General features: G+C 43.0%; 1 protein-coding gene across 5 annotated transcripts; it reads right to left on the bottom strand.

Moving 5' to 3' along the window:
* Window positions 1-13: 13 nt before the first annotated feature.
* On the bottom strand, window positions 14-21,315 carry TM2D1 (TM2 domain containing 1). 5 transcript variants are annotated; one of them, XR_012764367.1, is made up of 8 exons: window positions 20,996-21,315; window positions 19,242-19,315; window positions 16,841-16,949; window positions 12,443-12,534; window positions 8,644-8,717; window positions 7,293-7,411; window positions 2,729-2,816; window positions 14-1,235 (listed from the first exon to the last, which is right to left on the bottom strand). XR_012764367.1 is itself a non-coding variant. In XM_075424350.1 (7 exons), exons 1-6 carry the CDS (start codon window positions 21,151-21,153, stop codon window positions 7,301-7,303), a joined length of 618 nt encoding a protein of 205 aa, XP_075280465.1. In that variant the 5' UTR covers window positions 21,154-21,314; the 3' UTR covers window positions 14-1,235; window positions 7,293-7,300. The 5 variants fall into 5 exon arrangements, 3 of the variants coding, with proteins under 3 accessions (XP_075280465.1, XP_075280466.1, XP_075280464.1); XR_012764368.1 differs by lacking the exon at window positions 2,729-2,816 and having other exon boundaries at window positions 14-181; window positions 1,070-1,235; window positions 20,996-21,314; XM_075424350.1 differs by lacking the exon at window positions 2,729-2,816 and having other exon boundaries at window positions 20,996-21,314.
* Window positions 21,316-22,048: the final 733 nt, after the last annotated feature.

Below are 22,048 nucleotides of genomic sequence, written 5' to 3'. Positions count from 1 at the left end.
CAAAAGTTCTTTTATTAGATGCTTAGAAAGATGAAAGTGCTTCCACATTGAATTTCACATCAGAAACTCCAAATCTGTACACAAACAGATATGTCATCTGTACTGACACACCAGCCCACAAGCTCCAGCCTCCGGCCCAGGGTGGGTTTTGGCGTCCCGGTCAAGCTTGCCTTACCCAGCCCTGAAACAGAACAGGCAGACTCACGGTAAGCACGGCACGACCTAACCTGCGGAAAGGGGAAGGAGGTGGAAGTGGGGAATGGGGTGGATGGCCACGGTTTATCTGTTCAAGGAATAGCAAGATGAAAAAAAATCCACAAACCTTTAATTGTGACTGTAGGAGAGGGACAGTGATGTAACTGTTCCCAGGGAACACTATTCTTATTTTGTAGAGGGAGGTGAGCCAAGATACTTAAGCTCTAGAGAACCTTTAACACAGGAAGCTATTTATCATAACAAGCTTGGTTGATACTGCTCCCATACTGAACCAATTAGATTAGCCTATTTCGTCATACTTCATAACTTGGGATGATAGGTTTCCAAGCATGGTACAGTGCAGTAATTGAATTTTGATCAAACACACATGGCCCATAACCCAGTATGTGAAACTTTCAGAACAGTTCACAGCTTTTAAATATCCAGTCAACATGTTGCCAAAAGTACAGGATGTACTTGATGCAAGTGGGAGAGGAGGGGGGGAGCACGAGTCCACGCCGTAACTTGGTACAGCTGTAAAACAAACATTTTTTTGTTCCGATTCTGTTCCTACTTTAGCAAAGGAGCTGGGAGGAAGACAGTGAATGTCAAGTAAGTCGTTTTTCTCCCCAACCCCCACACCCTCCAGGCACACATTTCCCTTTCAACATTCTTAGATTACCACAACCTTTTAAATTCACTATACTGTACTTTCATACTCTATTAGACACACCAGCAATTATGTTTGTTAGCATGACACATCCATTGCTTACACTTAGTTAACAAAATAACTTAAAAGTCGCATGCATCATCCTCTTAATAGGGTTATAGTCAATGGGACCATGGAATGAAAGCCCTAAAAAGTACCCCCCACCTCTGCACTCCCCAGGATTCTGCCTCTGCCAGCACAATCCATATGGTGGGCATTCTCATCAGGCTCAAGGTGAACTCTCAGTCAGTTCTTTGCAGGCAGTGATCTCCTCTTCAGTGTTCTTGCCATGTTTTCCCCGCAGTAAATCCAAGGAACTTTGAAGAAGACTCTGTAAAGGAAACAGAATACGTTAATAACTTCATTCCTACGGCTCTACCGACTAGGGGGGGAAAGCACCCGCTGCAGGACAGGCTAACGACATGGAAAACGCCGTGTCAGGCTTCCCTCTGCGCAAGTGGCGGCTATCCACATCAAAGCTGCTCTCCGGCCTACTGCTAAGTCTGACATGCTTAAGCAAGGGGCAGGGTATCACCAACCTCTGCATACGGCGCCGCCAGCTCCTTTCTCAGCTTTGACCTGAAAGGCAGCCGGAGGCAGCTCCGGGCATCCCAGCTACCCGAAAGGGGAAGCACCAGGGCAGCCAACACCTTCGTGGAGGAGGCGCGAATGACATAAATGATGGGGATTATTGCGACAGCCGTCCACAGCGTGGGGGATGTGCGGGCGCTGCTAGCTGCGCTCCGCGGCTCGGCCGCCTCCGGGCCGTCTCCCACACCTGTTCTGGAGCACAGCTCTGCGAGAGCAGCAGCCACAGGTTCCAAGGGGAGCAACGGTGCTTCTCAGGTGTAACAAAACGAGCATCTCGTTTAGTCTTGCTCTCGGCTGGGGACAGGTCTGCTGCCCGGTTACAGCCATCACCCTGTCAGAGGCAGGGCGCGGAGGATGCGCTGGATCCCTCTCCCTCCCCGCCCCACTCCCCAGTAAGTTACGATGCTGCAGAGAAAAGGAAAAAAAAAAGAAAAAAGAATTTGGTGTTCAACTTATCAGACTTGGACCAAACCTCAGCTCAAACCAAGGTTAAATAGGCCTGTTCTAAGCCTCTTAAATATAGGATTTATATAGTAATTACAGTAATGGAAACTGATCTTTACACTTTTTACACTGACTAAAATTCTGCTGTGTCATACGCATCTGCAGAGCCTGAGAACTGCGCTTCTCGGAGAGAGCACTGCAGTCTTGAAAGCAGCCATTCAAATGTATAATGGAGAATTATCAGAACACGAGTATGTTTGAGATTATAGCGAAGCACGAAGAGTAACAATCAGAAATCCTGAGTTCCTATTTGAGAAAAGCAGTATTTTTAAAACACTTTCTTTTGCTGAGTTTATGGAATTAGATCTTCACGACACACGGTGCAAACAGCACTGAGATTGCCCTTTTCATTCTTTTATTTAATTTCTTTTCCTTTGCTACAGTCATAGGTCTAGAGAGCGAGCGTCGTGCAAAATGCGTCTTGGCCAGACAGAATCCTCCCATCCACCTTCCAGTTTTCTCTGTCGTGCAAGGCAAAATACCGGAGCGCTAAGTCTTTGCAGTATGCTGAAGAACAACGCTAGGAGATTTGGAGATCTGATAGGGGGTAGGGCTCCACCTTCAGGAAGCAGAAGGCAAGGAGACAACACGGTTTGAAGTTTCAGACATACTTTCTGCAGAAACTGAAGCCTACAACCCCCTCGTACTGACATCTACTGCTCCCTAACGTGTCTTTGCTTCATACAGATAAAAGATTCCCTGGTCTGATGGCGTGACATTTCTACGTACTTGATTCAGCTCTGAAGAGTCCAACTCCTCCGAGAGGTACTTGAGAATGGTGGCAGGATGTCCAAAGGTAGCCGATACATGAACTGAGCTGATAAATGAACAAAAGTAGATGAAAAGCAGCTTTGAGGTGAAAAAACAGAAGTTGTGACACACAGGATGCCATAGGGCTGCATCAAATATTATCAGCCATTTACACTGCCAGTGCTAATGTTTCCATATAAAATGCAATTTTCTTATAATTGACAGAGATTAAAAATTTTCTCTGGGTAACGCAGATGGATTGAGAGGAAGAAAGTGGGAAGAGCCTTGATCAAATTTCAGTCTAGCGAAACACTTAAGCATACGCCTATAGTTAAGCTATTTTTTCTCTTCAGATCCAGGCAGAAGATGCAAACAGAATAATCTCTTGTATTTCACCTCCTGGCAGCCTCTGCTGCAGGTTGAACCCAGGGCATAGCAGCTGGATAAAAAGCATGATTTAAACGAATTCAAATGATGCATTTCTTAAAGAAGCCATACAGTGACCATTTCTCATAATGAAAACGGCAAAGTAGTTAGGGATGAGACGACACTGCGTTTGAAATTCAGAGTGTATGATCTATTACTGAAATAAAAGGCCATCACGCAACTATTGACAGTCCTGTGAGGGAATGGAGATGTACGGATGCATGCAAAATCTTGCCTGTGGCATTTCCCCAACTGGGTGCTTGAGCACCCAACCTGATTGTATTCAACATCATTTTCTGGAGGAAACAGGTTTGAAAACTGCAGTGCTAGCAACAGGAACGGCTCTCGGCGCAGAAATTGACTAAACACCTAATGAATCTAAAAATAAAAAAATCCAAGAACACTGAGAAGAGATGCGAGAAGACTGAATAGACATAGCTGTGTAAGCCAATATAACTGAATATACTCTTGAGGAACAAAGGAAACAATTCCTGATGGGGTGACAACAGATGTTCTCCAAAAAAATTCTATCGGAGCATTTCAAACACAAAGACCTTCCTGTGGAGCTGAGAAGTTCTACTGGCAGACATACAGTAATACATCTTTGGCAGCATAATAAAGCCTAACATTTAAGGTGTTATCAGGTCCTGAAAGCAGAAGTGATATCTTCATGTAATGAGTGGTGGGGGGTGGTGGAGAGGGAAACAGTTAGGATAACAAAATACTGTCACAGGAAGCTGCCATAGCATAGTTGTGATTTCACTCACAGGAGGAAGAACTAGTCAGAGAGTTTGTTCTAAAATATCTCTAAACCCGCTCTTTCGGAAAATCAGCTCTAAACACAAGATGCACAGGTTGGCCTAACTGACCAAATGCAGTTTGCAGTAATTCATTAATACCATAAGCACACCCAAGCACCACCACTTTTGCACTGTGTGAGTGAACGCAAAGTGCCCAAAGCTGAATGCTTCTGTCAGCTACTGCTCTTTCAGGCCATGGTTAAGCACATTGCAGAAAATCCTAAAATGGACACTAAAAAAAAGAAAAACCACCAAGAAAAAAAAGGATAGGTTTATGGAGTCATTTTTGCAATGACTGAACTGCACCGGTACTTAGGGAAGATTTGGATTTAACTCCTGGCAGGGATCTGCAAGCACCTTCAGTGAATAGCTTCATACAGGTTGTTAAAGGCTAGGCCCTTCAAATTCTTTTTTTACACTCTGGCCTTTACTTTTTATGTTCTTTATTTTTACAGATACAGAACAATACTTCTCTGTACTGTCAGAGTGTTGAAAGGATTCCTGAATATCTGCAAGGCCAGCAGATATCATTTTATCTGGGAACGAGGCAGGAAGATGACATACTACATTGCCTAATTATTTTTATTGCTTTGCAACTGTTTTTGGGAAAACAATCCAGAGGGAAGATTATTCCAGCGCAGTCACAGCAATCAGAACTACAAACACACTGGAATGGACAACTTGATTGACAGGAGAAAGCTAAAGCAGGCAGCAACACAGAAAATCATCATAGGATAGACATTTTGATAAATATTACTGTAGCAAATTTATGATGAACACAGTGGGACAGCTTTACATCTTGCATCACACTTTTCACAGCCCTTATGGTAAACATGCCATATCTGACAATTACAAGATGAAAACAAAGACCTCACTAACTCTCTACTGGCCCTGCAGCACTAGCTGCTTACTCCGTTAACCCTCTCTAAGCCTCAGCTAGGCAGCTACACAAGCACACAGAAACGCAGATACGCACGTCCAGATGTCGAACGGATTTCCAACAGTATCCCATATAAGGTCCAAAGGTTATGGCATCTGTGGCATCAATTTCTAAAAGGCTTTACAGACAAAGGAGAGGGTTGCAAAAGAAGTGCAACGCTGTTAGTACAAGAACAGGATCAAGCGGAATACCTTCTAAATGGAAGAGAAATAAAATCTTGCTAAGATTCGAAATATTGTTCTGTCTGGTCCCCCGTGGCTTCACTCTGACTGCTCTGACAAAGCAGGGCAGACCTGACAGGAGCATGCACTGGCACCACAAACCAGAGAGCATCAGGATGAAAGGATCCCACAGCAGTTTGTGTGTCCTGGGTCAGTTGACGCACGTCTTCTGTGCCTGCAGAAACACTGTAACTTGGAATAACAAATCTCTGCCGGGTACTTGGTTTCTGGGATTAACAGTCTGGTGGACCTCATAACTGATCATATTTTCATCTGATTCACACAAAATAGCTCCCGTATTCTTTTACAGATAATGAAGCACAAGATGGACTGCTGAAATCATTAAGCCAAGCCCTCTGCTACTTGTACACATGGAGATACATTTCAGAATGAAATCTTGTGTGATGAGTTGCCCAAGGCTATTTTTTTTATTACGATGCCCATGGTATCTTCCTATTTTCACAGCTATATTATCAGCTTCAGGGTTAAAAAAAACAACAAGCAGACAAGTCACAGGATGATCTTAGCCATGAGATTTTATTTGATTCAGACATTTATTTTCCATCTAATTCCTGTCTGTTTTTGAAAGTATTCCAGGAAACAAAACTGACATGCACAAAGAGCATTCAGTGAAAGAGAGACAAAAGGGAGATGCAACAAATACCAGGCAAGTGAATGAAGCCAACAGAGTGCTCTCGTCTCTTTGAACCCACAAGTAAAACGCATGTTAGCAAGTATTCCAAAACTACGTCTTCCTCGCGTGAAGGAAAGAATTAATGTTAAGCACAAAGTGTTCCTTGTGGTTTATTCTCATTATGTGATATGTCAGGTTACGCTGATTTGGAAAAAAAACAGGATTTCTTTACAAAGCTTTTTGTGCACCAGTCTTAATGTAGGTTTAAAAGAGACTAAAAACCACAAATTGCACTCTTAAAAATCAATTCAGGAATCTCATTTTTTATAACTCTCTTAGAAATACCGTTTGTGGACACACTAATAACATTTTGAAAGTTTCATCTGAAGAAAAGAGAATAGCCCAAATTTTTGAAAAAAATCTACACTGAAGTTGATATCAAGTGGATTTCTCATTCAGTTACTGCCGGTTTTCAGTAGAAAGTGAAGGGAATGTTTAAAATTGGTCAAATAACATGAAGATTCTGTTGACACGTTTCCTGTCTCTGTGTGTACATACTTTTCTTTAACGGAACATCTAGGTAAATCTTGGTTGTCCTAAAGACTCTGGTCAAACAACTTCAAAGGACACAGATTTTATTTCACTGAAGCACCAATCTATTAGGGCTCTATTAGTCCAAATAATTCACGTTTTTGACATTCTGTAGCTGTAAAACACATGCACCAATTTCTTTTCCGAAAAATAAGGTATGTATATCACTACGGATGGTTGCAAGGGAGGGGGGGGGAAATAAAAATAAGCAGAACGATTATTTCCTATTCTAACCTTGGGGAACCCAAACATCTACCCTCCTTTTTTGTGATGTGTTATCTACGGTTCTATTTTTTATGCATCCACGTTTCTACCATTGATCAGCACTGACCAAATTTTGTAACTAGACCAAAATTTGTCTTTAAGCTTACAGAAATAATTCTTTCAATTAATAGAATTTCACAGGATACACCAGCACAAGATTTAGGGCCATCTGGATTTTAACTAAGAGGACAGAAAGAAAAGCAGTTTCTGTGGCCTGGGATATTTAAGTTCATTTACAAACTGCCACACATAGTTATGAAAACAGACCCCAAGTGTAATCCCGGCCCAACCATGCTAGAAAACTCTCAGCAATTTCAATGGACTAAAGATCAGCATTTCTGAACAACTCTTTCTCCACCAGTCTATAACACTCTAAATTATACTTACAGACACAGAACATCAGTGCAAATTGCCGAAGTCTGCACATTTCACAAATTGTACAACTTAGCAACAAACTATGTGCTCACAGAAATAGAGCAGTCACAAAGAAACTTGGCGCCTTTGAGGTAAACTCATTCACTTGAGGAATTTTCATATTTCATCATCTTTGTTCAATGTACATTTAATAGTCAGTTCTGATGAAGTGAAATTAATAAGTCAGCAATTTCAGTGGACAACCGGATCCATCTGTAAAAATAAAATCCACCTATGCATTTGCGACACTTACTGCCAGGGTTAAGGATAGGTCTGCATTTTCCGGAATGTTGCGTTGGTAATAGTGAGCCGAGTAAGCCTTGCTCCATAGTAATCTATAATGTAACTAGAGCCATCAGAAGGTCCAACAATCTACAAGGGAAAGAGAACCAAGACTTTTCAATATGAAGTGAAATATACACTTTGTGCTAATGTCTCAATTACTGCTAATTTTCCCATCATAAAATTAGTCATGCTTAATTAGTCAAACAGAAACTAGATTTATTTTGAAGTTATGCTGTAGTTCAACTATTTTAGTGAGCGCTGTCTCAGAAGGAACATTTCCCTAGGGCTTCTAATCAACCAAATTACACAGCCAGGCGCTGGTACTAGGTTAAGCCGGTGAGGATTTGAGTCACAAAATCAGGCTAACAAATGAGTGGGCTCCAAACCACTTTTCTTGAACAAAAGAGGGTAGGCAGGAGAGAATTAGGCTGATGACAAGTATCTTTGAAATACTGCACAGGTAAAGAATGGAGAGGAGAGAAGACCACGGCTTTTTTGTGCTGGAAATGCTAAATTGATGTGGGGTCACCAGGGAGATGAATAAGGAGAGATGAAAGATACTCTCAACTGTATCTGTAAGTTATCTGAGGCAAGATCACTGTGATAGAATAGAACAGAATTTGAGAATGAATATACATTAAAAGATGTACATACAAAGATGTATACTTTGAAAATATTTTTCTATAAACCCATATAAACAATTTCTATATCCACAATGCACTTCAAGTTAATCATAGGTAATTTGTAATTCATGCTAAATGAACGCACCGTAGAATAAGACAATTTGGCAATTTTATTATGTCACAAGACGTTACCCCAGCCGGGGATTTAACCATCATGAATCTTACAGTCACAGCTCTCAGGTGACATGGGACTTGTATTTCGAGAAGAGGCAGAAAAAAAAAAGTGGCAACGTCTTCTCTCCTGCACACTGCATGGACACCCCAAATGATGCACTCCATCAGTATAAAGCACATGCAAAGGCAGAACTTCAGGATTCTGGAAACAGCAGGATATCTCACGCAAACTCCAACACTCTGTGTCACATAAAGAGCTCATAGGTTCTGACAAACTGAATTTATGGTTGTTATAGCTTCCAAGCTATTCATTATGAGTATTTATAGATAGCTAATCTAATTTTTAATTCAAACAATAAATATATTCATATTTTGTATCCATATTCTACATCAATCTACAGAGTTAAAATAAATGCCTTTATTTTTCAATACACAAAGATTCTTTAGGCTAAAAGAATTAGCAATCAAATTAAAGCTTTCACAAACACAGACGTGTATCTTGTTTTGAAAGCCCTGACTTACCTGCATTGAAATAAGTATGAAATCAATTAGGCTACCAATTCCACAAAATCCTACAGTGCAGAACTTTAACAAACCTAAAGAAGGAAAATAAAATTTAACTGTAGCTTCAAGTCAGTCACTAAGAAGTTCACAGGTTTCCAGTGACAATCACTTCCCAACCCTCTCCCCATCCTGCAAAACATATATAAATGTCATTGAATCACAGAATGGTTTGGGTGGGAAGGGACCATTCAAGGTCACCTAGTCCAATCCCCCTGCAGTGAGCAGGGACACCTTCACCCAAATCAGGTTGCTCAGAGCCCCATCCAACTTGACCTTGAACATTTCCAGAGATGGGACATCGACCACCTCTCTGGGCAACCCTTGCCAGGGTTTCCCCATCCTCATCATAAAAAAATTCTTCCTTATATCTAGCTTGAATCTATCCTCTTTTAGTTTAAGACTATTATTCCTCATATACATCTAGAAACAGACCTAAAGTTAAAGATCTTCAATTATCAGGGAAAAAACCAAAACACATATTCATATTTCTACACCCTGAATATACTTCAAAGGTTTTAAACATTAACAATTTTTTTTCTTAACAGATAAATATTCTTAAACTTGGAAAGCCAAACTTGATAACCCAAGTTACTGGAAATATTCCTTTCCTTGACTGAGGCACAGTCAGAAAAAATCCCAACTTGAGCTGCAAAATTTACTTATGAATAGAAAGAGACTTTCTACCATCTCACGAGTTGCAGCACACATTGATTTTCAGAACACACTACTTTGGAGAACAACCCTTTCTATCATTTTTAGACTTTTGCTGAAATAGGAATTTATTTTTAATATAAGCACTTCTTTTTAACTGATATTCAAAAATGTTTTATTTTGTATGAATAAATGAAAGGTTAATAGAAAATATATGGGAATAGCAACTAACAGATAAATGTTTCATTGGAAGTTGCCATGCAAGCCAGACTTCATTTGGAAACTGCCTTCAGAAGGAGGCTGTCTTACATATTTTTTTTTTTTTAATATCAGTAGTTTCTTGTACAATGAACATAATACAATGAGTACTATATATATTGTAAGTAACACTTCAGCTGAGCTAGGCAAACATCTCGGTTATTTTGAGAATGAGATACTCATTGTGAAGACATTTGTCTCTTTACCCAGGCAGAGACAGTATGAAGAGGAATGCTTACCTGTTGCATTTGAGCCAGTTGTGGGCTGTGCTGCACAGGGAAAACACAGTTCCCGGCTAAAAAGTGTATCCTTGCTCTGCTTATGGGGGCCAGCACACTTCTGAGGCAAGCGAAAAGCACACTGGTAGCACCAGCCAGCGTGGCACCCCGGAGCACCTCTTCCCCACAGCCCCCGGTTTGGCTGTGCTGCGCAATACCCGCTGGTAAAACCACACGGCTGCTTTCCGAAGAACGAGCCCGCTCTCGGTCAAACACCCGGAGGTCTCCCAGCCTCCACCGCCTCCTCCGTGCTCCCGCTCTCTCGGCAGCTGCAATCTGCCCCGCACACCACCTCCCTGCCCCGTGCCTGGTTATGAGGCTGCGTTGGGAGGGGAGTGGGGGAGTAACCGCACGCACGCCGCAGGAAGAGCATCCCACTGTCTGGACAGAGCTCCCACAGCTGAGCAGATGAAACCAGCCTGACTGACAAACTCCAGGGAGACACTTTATAATCTTTCTGTGGAACAACACAGTACTCAGAGAGAACAGGGAAATATACCTAATGACCACAAAGATGCAAGAGTGGCAGGATGGACTTTCAGCTGATTAGAAGAAAAGCCTATGAGCATGTTACAATTAAAGCGGTGCCACTTAAACGTGCAAAAAACTAAGTATATCATTGTTTAAAAGAACTTGTTCCCAGTGGCTGATGCGCGAGACTTGCAGCAGCCAGACATAGCCTGGGTATCGGTACTGACTGGCAGCAGCGTAACAAAACGTAAGGGAAGCAGCCAGCTACACAAATGCTAGCCTTAGGAAATGACAGTTAAGATGATTAAATAATGCCAAACTCTGCTGAGCAGTTTGTTACTACCCACATCAAGCGCAGTCACCACATTTATTATATACTTACTTGTGATGCTCCTTCTACCCTCTCCTCTCAAGCTCTGGTCCTGAACCTCACTGCCAGCCTGCATTTCAGAAGCCCAGCAGCTCTCTTACCGTTGCTGGTTCCAGCAGCTCCAGTCTACTTGAGGAACTGGTTGCTCCATCATGTGACTGGAATTACAACTGTTTCTGAACCTGGCATATGTTTCTGGAGTGCAGGGTAAAGTAGGGTTTTTTTCTTCCTCCTCACTTCCCTCCCCACAAGCAGATCACACCGAGAAAATAAACTGCTCTAAGGCACGGGGGGAAAAAATAGTGCTCTTAGGCACTGATAACCTATGGCTTAGTTCACAGTGTGTGGGAGAGGAAGAGGTTGCCTTCCTGATCTCTTCATATTCAATAGCTTGTTTGTGCTTGTGCTCTCTTTAAGCAAAAGAGAAGGAAAAAAATAAACGAAAGAGCATTTACAGTCTTCATTATGCTTGCACAAAAAATTTCAATACTATTACCTTTCTTTACCATTTTTTGCCAAGGCATGGATGACCTAAAAAATCCCCAATCAATCACTGTCAAGGAATCCAATTTATTGGTTTTTGGGTTTTTTTCTTCCTTTTCTACTCTTACCTATTTGCTTTTGTCTTCTTTACCTTTTAAAAGCTTGAAAACTTGACTTCCAGAGTATAATTTTAAGTCTTCTAACTCTGGCTGGTGGCAACAATGTATTGCAGTAGGGTTAACAAGCATGAGCCATAAAAAACTTTTCTGTTAGAATGGAGCACCTATAAATCTGTACTACTACAATATATTACAAAATAATTACTGCAAAGTATTATTCCATGTACAACAGTAAAACAAAAAAATGCACTTTATTGACCACTTCCAAAAATGTATCTTTTTGTGAAACAGATGGACAAAGTAAGTGCTACTTATAGAATCTCTGGGAAAACAGACACAGATGTTAACACAAGATTATTGAGAAGGACAGATAACGTTATTAAAAAAATAAAGGTTTGCATTTAACGGGCAGAAACTCCAGATTCCTGGCTGAAGTGACAGTAACATGCATAGCTTTTTCCAATTCGTTGCTCCATGCTATCTAGACTTAAATTTGTCCAGCTCAGAAACAAAGCCAGTGAAAGTAGTTCTAAGATACTGAGATATTCCCATGACTTCAAAGCCAGCGGCACCATCACCCTGGGAACCGGCTCCTAAAAACACTAACCAGAGGTAGGTCTTACTAAAAGTCCCAGCATCTGCAGAACTGTCATTAATATTACGAGCTATCATGAAAGCATGCATTTGCCTGAATAAATTCCATAGCCCAAAACACTAGGTTTACCGTAAAGTTGGTCCACTATTTTCCCGGTAAAATCAAGCACCATTTAAGTAGCTGGCACATAAGTCAAAACCACTTCTGTTTCGGTGCCTCACAAAGAATGCTGTGGTAAACATCAACGCAAAACAAATGTAAAGCAAAACTACTGAACAGCAATAATCACGTTTGCTTATTAGGATTTTATCTGTTGGACAACTACATATCCATTTGTCACCACTCACTCCAACAGGGCAGCAGGCTGAGGATAATGGAGGATTTTATCTTACTTGACAATAAAGTAAGGATTCTAGTTGTAAATGTTAGAACTATGACTGTCAGCCTCCATTACTCAAAATGTAAGTATACACATACAACTCAGTCGTAACAATAAGCTTTGCCCCAAAGAAAAAATGAGATATAAACTTACCTAATGCAGGATAGCCTAGATAAAATCTATCTGCTCCCAACCATCCAAGAAATAAGGACAGAGCCACTGCCACTTTGTAGGAGTATCCATTTCTGCCAAAAGAAACCAGCAGTGTAGACAATGACTGCAAAATACATTTACTTATACTTTTGAGAATTAAAGTAGTGACTCATTTTCCTGCTGCTTCAGTTTAAAAAAAAAAAAAACACATAACAGACTTGTTATTTATCTTCAATTAACGGACACAGAATTGATAATGTTAAGCTTTCAAACTGGGTAGGCATCCTCCATAAAGCAACCTCAGCTGCTGCAACTCCAGTATACTCTTGCAGAATACAGATTATTCTGAAACCAAATCATAATTTCTTGTCAAGAGAGAAACAATTCAGTTGCTGATGCATTCCCAGTTTTACAGAGCACTTCCTCACAGTTCAGCCCTACTGAGACAGCCCTAGGAAGCTAAGAGGTGTGTGCATACTGTCTGTAGGCATTAGTCTCACACGGAGCCAAATCGAGAGGAACAGGATAGACAGGTGAAATGTCAGCAGAGACAGTAATTGCAACGAGATCTGAAGGAGAAATGAACCATGGCCACTGGCTGAAGAAGCTGCAGGACGGATTCAACAAAAAGGGTAAGTCACGTATCCGTTTACTGTGTGCCAAAGGCACAAACCCACAAACGAAAAGACCTGTTGGCAGTACAAAGATGTACAGTGGCAGAGAGGTGCCCTAAAGTTGAGCATCCCACGGTTAGTCATACAAAATACACTGACACAACAGACTTTTTGAGGTTTCTACTAGCCGGCACCAGTCTTGCCAGCAGCTGGGGCGATGTGGCCACCTAAGCACCTGTAACTTGCAGGCACTGCGCATGTGAACTTCACACTAATAAGCGAGCTAGAAACGTAGCGCTATCAGCACTAGAACTTGCTGCATCCCCTGCTGCATCGGCGAACAGCTAGCTTCTGAATAGACAGGCAAACCCAAATGTAATTAGAACTTAAAAAATATTCAATAATTCACTGTTTTGATACGTACACTACTATGTGCCAGCAATTACTTAATAAGCCCAAATTAAACTCTTGATTGACAGTTGAATAAAACATAGAGTTTCACAAAGACAGGAGCTAAGAAAGGTCCAAGCACCTTTATTAAGCACTTTCCATGCCAAATAAAGATCTACCTTTTTGCTTATTATCTAAATTTACTGACTTTAAAACTTAATGGCAACATTAAGTGATTAAATCATGACTCTTACCTCAGTATTTGTTGCTTAGCACTTATTAGCAACACAGAACATACTGGGCGTTCTGGAACCTAATGTAATGTAAATTATCATCTTTCGAATTGTCCTGTTTCCACTGTAAAGAACAGTAATGGTTTTATTTAAAAGTCGAGGTAAACTGTTGTGAATTGTTTATCAACTACAAAGTGTCAACAACCCTTCAAGGACACTAAAGCACAAAAAGAGCTCTTACATAAAAGGTAGGAAGGCAGTTTAATTTGAGATACTTCTGATCAAAACCAGTAATAAACTGAGCACTTGCCTGTGCACTGAAATGCAGAAGTCTGCAACTTAGTCAACACCAAACTGACAGGCAGAAGAAATCTAGTGTGCAGCAGAAGCATACACTGTAATAAGGCTGCATCCACTCTTCTATTTCCTTTGCCTTACTCACTCTTACAGATACATATATGCACTGAAGACTAAACCAACAAATAGGAAAACAACACATCCCAGGCACCTACAGGAATTTCTACAATTGGGTAAAAGATGTAGATTCTTTTCAGTTGCTCTTACGAATCTTTCTTGCTTCTCAGCCTCATCCAATCTTTATTTTTCACTGCATACATTTCTTCCAGCTGCCACGTTAAAAACTTTTCTTCCAGCTCTGCCATGCCAGTTGCTAATATGCAGGTACTCCTGTAGGTCACAGCTATTTCTGTGCTCCTTCAGGGTCTCTTAGCACTGCTCAAAGACCTGTCCACATTGAACTCGATGAATTTCAGAGACTGCCCACTTGATGGACTCCTGGCCTGGAATGGTAATACTTGAATTCAAGTCTGCAGAATCAGGGCCTGGACATATTAAGCAAAATACACGACAGACTGCCGGTCTGGGGAATACTAGAATTTGGCAAAAAAATCTACCTCCAAAACATCAAATTAAAACCAAACAAAAGCAATCCTGACTCCCAGTACTTCTGCGCTGGAGCAACCTTATTAGCACTTACTAGCTTCTCCTTGAACTAATACCAGGAGCAACCTGAACACATCCACTTGTACAAACGTAAATCTCCTGGTCTTGCTCTGAAATAACTGGATCCCAGAACTGTGATCTGGACTGTTGTTAAATTACAGTTTTGGCCAAGGACAACTCGCTGATTTGCTCCTTCCAAAAGCTAGGGATAGAGACTAACCTGCTGTCCCCATGCTAGGACAATCCTGTTATGGGAAGATGCCTTCTCAAACCCATTTTCTGGTTAAATGATGCGCAGTTATTTCTGCCAGAAGACAGTTACTGTTTCCACCAAAACTCAGATTAAGATGCTGGAAAATCTCCAGCACGCATCAGCAATGGCAGGCCTACTGTTGTAATATGAAGCTGGAGATTCCCACTTAAAATAATGTTTCCAACACTTAGGTAACATTCAAAATGCCTCACACAAGGCTCATAGTGATTAGACTGCTTTTTAAACAAGTGTACAAATGAAGGATGGTAATATCAATCTTGCTGCCATTTTTAACTGGCTTTGGGGCTTTACCAAGGGCATGCTTGCATAACTCTTTTTACATTTGCAGTTGTATTTTACTGGAGTTTTCAGCAAGCCCACAAAGGGTCCTCTTCCCCTCCGGCCACATGAGCAGTCACAGGACTGGAAAAGCCACAGCAAGTTCTTTTGGTAGTGTAACCATGGATTATTTCATCATAAATAATAGGCACGATCATGTAACAGGCATCATAAGGACAATGACATTTTTCTGCCTAGACAGGTTTGCTTTTTTAATTAATAAATGTAAAGAAAAACTACTTTTAAAAAACGTTTCTAGAAAATACATTAAACCAAAAAGATATGTATACAAAAAATTCCAAACATAAGAATCACTGTCTACTCCAAAGAGGAAGGAATTCTATTAAACTAGTACAGCTCATCTTATTCTCAGTCCCCATCACAGATGGGACTGAAATGCAATTGTTTCTGGACAAAAATGTGACTGAAGTCTAGTTTGCTAGCATTTAAATTTGATTAAACGTAATAATATGTTTTCTTCAATTTGCTGAGCTTTGACTGTTGAGAAGACTAAATACAGAGAAAATATTTATGAAACTAAGAGGCAGAGCTGTACTTCCGAGCTAAGCAAATTATTGAGCAGTAAGTATCACATCAGAACTATTTGCCCACTAGTGCGCTCGGGAATACCCAGCGAATATTACTGGAGTTTTAGTTTCCAAAGATTCCGATAGGACAAAAGAAAAAGGCTCCTGCATGAATCTCACAAAAAGGAGAAACTAACGGTACTGACAGGTGTCCGCTGATCACTAGCTTCGGCCAGTTGGAACATTTATTGGTATCCTGAGCTCTCCATCGCTCAGAATGTGCTTTAGAAACACTAGGTCCATCATTTTCACGTTTCAGAAACAGGCTCTCAAAAGACACAGAGGACTTCATTAAATACAAAGGTTGTTTGAAAATAGAGAACAGTTCCTCTGAAAGAGATTTTCTGAGGGAACTGGAGAGACGCTTAAACTCCCCCAATATGCCTGCATAGCACAGCTCAAGCTGCAGCTACAGGCACGCTTTAAACCGGCGCGAAGCAGGACGGCCACTGAACAGAGCAGCCCAGCCCAGGCCTCCTTCCTCCACTCTCTTATCCTCGAGTTGCCCTCATCCTTGTGCTGGCACAAGCACTTGACGCAACTGTACTGTGACTCAAACCGGGGAACCGATCCAAGTTAGCGAAACTCAGCTCAGTTCCCTGACTCAGTACACGGCGGGGTATGTCAGGCAAAAGGAGGGAAGAGGCATCCCCCGACAGCTCCTTTCAGCAGCTGTGCAGATTTCAAGCGTACGTGTAACGTAGCCTCAGCACTTGGGGTGAATTTTTGCCAGGGTAAAGTACTAATTAAAGCAAAGGTAAAATACTAAGGTAAAGCCAAGACACAAACATAACTAAACAAAGAAAAAAGTGTCCAAGGCAGAGAATGATTTACTTATAAACATGCATGTTGTATCCCTATACTACTTACAGTGTTTATTCAAGGATTAAGTACTGGGCAACATGGGTACAATTTTACCTTACTTCTCTCTTTCCTTCCGCCAACACATCATACTATTTTAGAAAAACTTCAGTGCAAAAACAAACACAAATTATTACAAAAAACAATAATGTACTTACACATTGCGACATGCAATAGGCTTGTAAAATCCAACTTCATGACCCGTAAAGACTTTTTCTATGCCAAGGTGATCTTTGCAAGTAATATTTGGTGCTGGCAGACATTGAACTGAGGACAAAAAAATTAAATTAAGCAGTAACTGATTGGGCACTGTAGCATTTTTCTGACAAGACACACGTGAAATGCACAAATGAAGTTATGCTGTTCAGCAGTCTTGATAAACAGCACAGTACACACAGGCATACTACTTGTTTAAAAAATATTTTTTTAAGCCAGTTCTATGACTAACTTGTCTTTTTGCATGATGCCTATTAAGCAAAATATACAAATGTAATTGCTGCCCTAATTCTGTTGCAATTTCCATTATGGCTCCATTATGAGTCAATGAGAGATGTGAACCTGACACACAGAAAACTTTTTCATCATGGGAACAGTCAAATGCTGGAACAAGTTGCCCAGAGAGGTGGTGCCACCACCATCCTTGGGGGTTTCCAGGATCTGACTGCACAAAGCCCTGAGCAACCTGGTCTGAATTCAGTGCCAATGCTGCTTTGGGCAGGAGGCTGGGCTACACAACTTCCCGAGGTCTCTTTCAACTCGAATTATTCTATTATTCCAAGCTAAGGCTTGACTCTTCAGAGAACCAAAGTAGAAATCACAGCAGAAAGTGGCATCTGCTAACAGTCTGCACTATATTGCCAGAATATTAGTCACTCTCCAATGCTGAAGTCTGTTGTTTTAACAGGAAAAATACCAGTCCTTTACCCATTTTCTATCAGTTTTCAGTACTTAGGAGTCATGTTGGTTCATTCCAACAAAACCGCAAGCCAGCCTCAACATTTCTTTCCAGATTTTCCAATAATACACACAGGCAAGAGGACTAGGATTTGGATTTTTTTTTTTTTTAAATATCTATACTGCATAGGGACCAGATGGTCAGTACCAGTAACAGCCAAAAAATATGAATTATGTCTGGGCTTAACCGCTATAAAGTCCTATATGTACGCTACTGATCAATGTGCCTAATCTAAGACAATTACAAAAAACTACATTCTTTCTTGTAAAAAAACTAAGCAAAGAAAGCAGTGCTTTCTTTTATTTAGAAGAAACCCACAGCAATCAAAACATTTTGATATAGGAAATGCCAGTTTTCTTGTCAATGTCATGTCAGTAAGACTCCAAACCTGCTACTCAGTGAGACTACTTGGATGCTCCGAATTAAAGCCCTATTTGTTTGGGTGATGGATCCCAGAAAGACATTCAGAAACAGCAATGCTTCAAGCATGATCCAGAAGATTAACTTTTTAATACTTAGATACTTTTAATGCTTAGATAAAAAGGAAGCAACTCAAACACTGGGGGGACAATCTTAAAAACTGCTATGTGTGTAAAAACTCTGTATATACAGATACAGAGAACAACACGTTAATTAGCTTAGGAACTTTCTCCACTCTGAGCTTATCTCCTGTTCAAATATGTAGTGTATCAAATACAATCACATGGTAGTTGGTTATAAACAACTAACAGAGTTGTGATCAGTCTCAAAGTACAGAATATTCCTTCTGCTCACTGACTGGCCATTTGTAATCAGGGACACGACGCCAAAGCTGATGTGAAGGACGGAATAACTTCAACACGGACCCATTTTGGACAGAATTTTCATTCAGTCCCTGAAAAGTACTTGGAAAACCTTCACTATCCCTGAGCATCCCAGTGAAGAAAGTTATTCAGCATTTATGGAAAGCAAAATACAGAAGACAACACGCATACACATGTATTTTAAACAAGAGTGCAAATAAAGCAAAACTGTTGCGCTGTTCGCTAACACAGAAACCATTTATTTCAATACCTGGGAACATGAGAAAAGCTAAACACCTGTAGTAAACCAAGTGATCAATTTAAGCATTTTGCTGTTGTACTCCAAAGTACATGAGAACTTAACATTAAAATAAATCTAAGTGCTTTCAAAACAGAGGTTTATGGCACCAAAACCTCCTGATGATGGAAGGCACTATGCTGCCTTAAAATCAATTTTGAAAAACAGAAGATTTTGAAGGCTGTTCTATCACGTGTCAATTCTTCTAATAAGAATATGCAAAATCGGTATGACAGGAATGGTTTGTTTTAATCCTAGTGCAGGACAGAGCCTAGAGGATATAAACATACATTGAAGAGATTTACCAGAAGCCTCCCTTACAGATGTTCCGACCAGAGACAATGTATTTATTCATTTCAGCAAAGCATCCAATCCACGCCAAGTGTTTTAGGCTTTCATACTAATGATGTTACTAATCCCATGTTTTATAAAGCTCATCTAGCAGATACACAAATGCATAAATTGAACACTTCCTTGGAAAACTTAGCTACTGTCAATGTATGTTAGCAGTTAGAAATCCTTACCATATGCTGTGTGATTTGTACAATTCATTGGTTCTTGTGTACTATTGTCTATTTTAGGCTCATCGCACATATATGTTCAGGTAATTGAGGAAAACGTTTTTCATATCAAACACTACAACAGGTTTAACAGTAATTTATTCCACCCTCTTTAAACCCTGAGGATTTAAGATGCACCTTGATGTCAGTGTTCCTTCCTGCCCATCCCCCAAAATACGAACAGCACATTACCATACAGCAAATCTGCTAATCCAATTTAATACACCAATATATCGCATAAGCTGCACGTTTAATTAGTGCTGCAGTCAGCACTACCTAAAGGAACCACAATATTTATCAGTCACCGCCTCCGTGTTCGAAGGCAACAAGGTAGCTGCCTAAGCTAGTCTTCTTCCCCTCTTTCAGTATCAGGGTACCTTCAAATCGAGGCATTTGGTTGAGAAGAGTCAATCTACAGTAGCACACGAAATTCACAGAATGTTTGGGGTTGGAAGGGACCTCTGTGGGTCACCCAGTCCAACCCCCTGCCGAAGCAGGGTCACCCAGAGCAGGCTGCACAGGACCTTGTCCAGGGGGGTCTTGAATATCTCCAGAGAAGGAGACTCCACAGCCTCCCTGGGCAGCCTGGGCCAGGGCTCCATCACCCTCAGAGGGAAGAAGTTCTTCCTCATGGTCAGACGGAACTTCCCATGCTCCACTTTGTGCCCATTGCCCCTTGTTCTGTCACTGGGCACCACTGAAAAGAGTTTGGCCCTGTCCTCCTGACACCCACCCTGCAGATATTTAGAGGCATTTCTAAGGTCCCCTCTCAGCCTTCTCTTCTCCAGGCTGAACAAGCGCAGCTCCCTCAGCCTCTCCTCGTACGAGAGATGCTCCAGTCCCCTCACCATCCTCGTGCCCTCCGCTGGACTCTCTCCAGTAGCTCCTCATCTTTCTTGAACTGGGGAGCCCAGCACTGGACACAGTACTCCAGATGGGGCCTCACTAGGGCTGAGCAGAGGGGAAGGAGAACCTCCCTCGACCTGCTGGCCACGCTCCTCTTGATGCACCCCAGCATCCCACTGGCCTTCAAAGGACACCTGAAACGAACATCTGAAACACCAGGAATTTGGACTAGAAAGAACCTGAGTAGGAAGTAATTTCTAGAGGTCTGAACTCCCACAGCCAAGTAAAGCAGGAGATAGTTAACTTCTCCAAGATTCACTTTCCTGACACTTCTGATCTGCAGCTACACCAGTAGCTGTCAGCTACCACCAGCATGCGTTTTCTGGCACCTCTGGAGAGCCAGGAGCCTCGCAGCTAGAGCCTAACACCTGCGCCCACTCCTTCGGGCTGCGGAGGAAGACCTGGCGCAGAGCCACCGCGCCTCACCCGAGCATCCTGCAGAAAATAAGAAGGTGGAGGGGTGGGGGAGAGGGGTCTCTCACTCCGTGGGGTTTTCCCCTCTAAAAAAAGAGACACTCCCCAAACCTGCACACGGGCACGCACTGTACCACCCCCAAAATAAACCCGCACCCTCTCCGGCTTCTTCCAGCTGAGACCCCCGAGAGGCTCCGGACCCGAGGCTTTCTCTGACAACCGAGGGGCTCCCTCGCCCTGTCAGCCACCTCACACCCCACTTCCCCTCCACCCGAGGCGGCTGGGCAGGCGACCTCCCCTCAGGCAAACCATGCCCGGGGCCAGGCCCTCCCCGGGCCCCATCGCCATAGCAACCGAGCCCCCGCCGCCCGCCCCGGCCCCGGCCGCGCTCAGGATATTGCCCCAGCCTCAGCTCGTCGCACTTGAGCGGCGGCTCCGTGCCCGCCGCCCCCTCCACGGCTGCACCCGCAAACCAGAGGAGAAGCAGGATCCGGGCCTCCGCCGCGCCACTCCGCCTCCCCGGCCCCGCCGGCAGCCGCCCCGGCCGGGCGGCCATGATGGAAGCCGCCGCCGCCGCCGTCAGCTGACTCCGGCGGGGAGGAGCGGGCCGCGCCGCTCTGCGTGCCTGGAGGGGGGGGACGGACGGGGACGGGGTGAGGGTCCTGCGGGTCGTCCGCGGGCTGCTGAGGGGGCTGCCTTGGGGGTTTTGGGGGTGTGGGGAGGGGTTGACCTCAGCAAATATGGCTCCTGAGGCAGCGCGTGGGCAGCGCGGAGGGCAGAGCGTGCCCCTACTCAAGATGGCGCTCGTACAGGCCCGGCGGGGGGCGGGGCCAGAGGGGTCGTGCCCTGAGTAAAGATGGCCGCGGCCGCCACCAGCGCCTGGCGGGACGGCGCCGTCCTGCCCTTACTCAAGATGTCGGCCGTGAGGAGCTCCGTCGGGGCGGTGCGGGGAGGCGTAAGGCGGCCCGGCCGGCGGCGGAGGAGGAGGGGAGCCGGGGCTGCGGAGAGGCGAGTCCCCCGCAGCGGGGAGCGGCCTGGGCCGGGGCAGGCCCCGAGAGGAGGGGGGGTTACGGCCGGGCCTTGTGTGCTGCCACGGCGGCCAGCGGTCAGGGTAAAGAAGTAACTTGAAATTGCTGCTCTGTTTTTACAAGAAATTGTGATTGGATTGTTAAAAACTCTTTTTATTTTATTTTTTTTAAGTGAATACTAAATGCCTGGAGCAGGCAGGCTTTTATCTTCATCGGCATTTGCTCTTTGCAAGGTATTTTGTGCTGATGGCCAACCTTTTCTCACTTCCTTGAAGGTTATTTCATGTTTTTTTCCGGTGTTTGGTTTTGGAGGCGTGAGTTTTCCAGTTAGGAGCTGCTGGGGATGCTGGGCTGTTTGTAGGAGATGGAGAGACCGACCGGGGCCGACCTCCCCGGGAAAGGCAGCGCTGCCGTCCGCAGCTT

Source organism: Opisthocomus hoazin, chromosome 6 (genome assembly GCF_030867145.1).
Source record: "Opisthocomus hoazin isolate bOpiHoa1 chromosome 6, bOpiHoa1.hap1, whole genome shotgun sequence".
Taxonomy (NCBI): domain Eukaryota; kingdom Metazoa; phylum Chordata; class Aves; order Opisthocomiformes; family Opisthocomidae; genus Opisthocomus; species Opisthocomus hoazin.
Note: the sequence above shows the minus strand (reverse complement) of the source record. Positions and strands in the feature narration are given on the sequence as shown.

Bases quoted from the DNA above. Each gene is read 5' to 3' on its own strand.
- TM2D1 (XM_075424351.1), bottom strand. From the start codon at position 21,153: ATGGCCGCCCGGCCGGGGCGGCTGCCGGCGGGGCCGGGGAGGCGGAGT. The intron at 8,718-12,442 runs GTAAGTTTATAT...TTCCTTCTTTAG, and splicing joins TCTAGGCTATCCTGCATTAG to GTTTGTTAAAGTTCTGCACT. The intron at 7,412-8,643 runs GTAAGTCAGGGC...TTTCCCTTGTAG, and splicing joins TCATACTTATTTCAATGCAG to ATTGTTGGACCTTCTGATGG.